At 37.0% G+C, this 2,251-nt stretch overlaps 1 protein-coding gene across 1 annotated transcript; it reads left to right on the plus strand.

Annotated features, from left to right (window-relative positions):
• The first annotated feature begins 231 nt into the window (after window positions 1-231).
• LOC127138606 (probable WRKY transcription factor 11) lies at window positions 232-1,745 on the plus strand. The gene is made up of 3 exons (XM_051065086.1): window positions 232-991; window positions 1,091-1,216; window positions 1,322-1,745. The coding sequence occupies exons 1-3, from the start codon at window positions 315-317 to the stop codon at window positions 1,479-1,481; spliced, it is 963 nt and encodes a 320-aa protein (XP_050921043.1). The 5' UTR covers window positions 232-314; the 3' UTR covers window positions 1,482-1,745.
• Window positions 1,746-2,251: the final 506 nt, after the last annotated feature.

Raw genomic sequence — 2,251 nt, forward strand, 5'->3', positions numbered from 1 at the left:
GGACTTTCGTATTGAAAAAAAAAATAGTGGTAGGACCCACCACCAACTCCTCTTTTGGACTTTCATACTAAAGTAAACATTGTTTTTGTCGCTTTTCTATTCACCCATTATTATTAAATTAAATTAATATTAATAATAATAAAAGTCCAACCAATCTGTACCGTCCGATTGACGATCCTTGTTTGACTTTCTCATCTCCACTCTTTTATAACCAACCTCTTCTCCCTTTCTTCAACCAAACCCAATTCTCTTCTTTCTCTCTTTTCTTCTTCCTTCTTCTCATTTCTAACTGCAATTTGGTTTCTTCTTCTACCATGGTTGTAGATCCGGTTATGATTCCCAAGATGAGGCTCGAAGAACAGATTGCTATACAAGAAGCTGCTTCTGCTGGATTGAAAAGCATGGAGCATCTCATTCGAGTGCTTTCTTCTCAAACTTCATCTTCTTCCTCAAATCAACGTAACCGTTTAGATCTTGATTGCACAGAAATAACTGATTTCACTGTTTCTAAGTTCAAACAGGTTATTAATTTGTTGAATCGTACCGGTCACGCTCGTTTTCGTCGTGCACCTTGTTTGCAATCTCAACCGAGATCTGAGAAATTGAATCTTCAACAGCCACAGTCAATCACTCTTGATTTCGCAAAACAGATTCAAGTAGTTAAGTCTAATCCAAGTCCAAATCCAAATCCAAATCCAAATCCGAATTTGATGACTAAGTCTAAACCCAACCCTAATCCGTCTGCCGATTTATCTGTTTCTCAATACTCTAAACCCAAGGAAGCATTCAGTATCTCAGCCACTAGTTCTTCCTTTCTTTCCACCATTACCGGAGACGGAAGCGTTTCCGATGGTAAAATAGCTCCTATCATTTCCTCTGGAAAGCCTCCTCTTGCTTCATCTCACCGGAAAAGGTGTCATGAAGCAACCGTCTCCGGTGCAGCTTCCGGTAAAGTATCATCATCTGGTCACTGCCATTGCTCTAAGAGAAGGTAAATTACCAAACTCAAATTCAAATATTAAATTGTTAATTACAATAAATAAATTGAAATAAAAAATTGATAAATATATTGTTGATTTTTCTGAATCAGGAAATCTCGTGTGAGGAGAACAATTCGTGTTCCGGCGATAAGTACTAAGGTTGCTGATATTCCGGCAGACGAATTTTCATGGAGGAAATACGGTCAGAAACCTATTAAAGGTTCACCTTACCCACGGTAATTTTCTTCTCCGATCACCGTCGTTCTTGATGCATTTCAACTTGTTTAACAAATTTTAGTTGGAATTAATTATTGATTTGGTTTATTATTTGGAATTTGCAGTGGTTACTACAAGTGCAGTAGCTTTAAAGGGTGTCCGGCGAGGAAGCATGTGGAAAGGGCGCAAGATGATCCCAATATGCTTCTTGTGACCTACGAGGGAGAGCACCGACACCTGCCAACCTTCGGAACCGGTGCCGGATTTACATCTCAGGCTCACTAAGCGACGGCGCCGGTTGGAAATTTCGTGAAAGGTTTCCGTGAACCGCTGTTTGCAGTTACTAACGGAGTTATGTTGTAACCGTAACAGTGACGGAGAAAAAAGAACGGAGATTTCGAGGGAAAAGAAAATCAAAAATCAAAAATCAAAGTCAACTTTTACTTTTGTGGACCGAAATGAAAGAGTTGTCTAAGAGTTGATAAGGACTTTTGTGTAAATTCGGCAAAAGAATTATTATGAAATGAAAAATATACCAGTTTTATTTTATTTATTTATTGGTTGGACTTTGGGCTATTAATTTTATTTGAATTCGATATAAATATTGTGTTATTATATTGCGAGATCTAATCTAATCCAAGTTGAAAGAAAAGTATAGATTCCATAGCCACGAGTTGAAAAGATAGAGTGCGAATGGAAACAAAGTCAAAGGTACATGTTAAAGAAGAGGCTAAAGTTGGAAATAGAGAATACGTAGAATGTGGACATTGAGAATTTGAGCATGAATTGGTATCCGAATGGGTCCACATCCGGTTGATTCAAATCTTTGCCGTTTGTGATGGTATCCACCTATTGAAGGACCAAATCATTCTTCATAAATAAAAGCTTAGGTTAAATCAAAATGATACTATTTGATATTAATTAGAAACATATTAGTTGCCACCCGATCTATACAAACATCAATAAAATTTTATTTTAATGCGTAAGTGATGATTATGAATCGACAATGTAAATCTTTTTACAGGGAGATAGCATACTAATTAATCCTTTGATAG

Source organism: Lathyrus oleraceus, chromosome 4 (assembly GCF_024323335.1).
Source record: "Lathyrus oleraceus cultivar Zhongwan6 chromosome 4, CAAS_Psat_ZW6_1.0, whole genome shotgun sequence".
NCBI lineage: Eukaryota > Viridiplantae > Streptophyta > Magnoliopsida > Fabales > Fabaceae > Lathyrus > Lathyrus oleraceus.

Coding starts and splice junctions, on each gene's coding strand:
- LOC127138606 (XM_051065086.1), top strand. CDS start 315: ATGGTTGTAGATCCGGTTATGATTCCCAAGATGAGGCTCGAAGAACAG. Junction 992..1,090: donor TGCCATTGCTCTAAGAGAAG/GTAAATTACCAA, acceptor TTTCTGAATCAG/GAAATCTCGTGTGAGGAGAA. Junction 1,217..1,321: donor AAAGGTTCACCTTACCCACG/GTAATTTTCTTC, acceptor TGGAATTTGCAG/TGGTTACTACAAGTGCAGTA.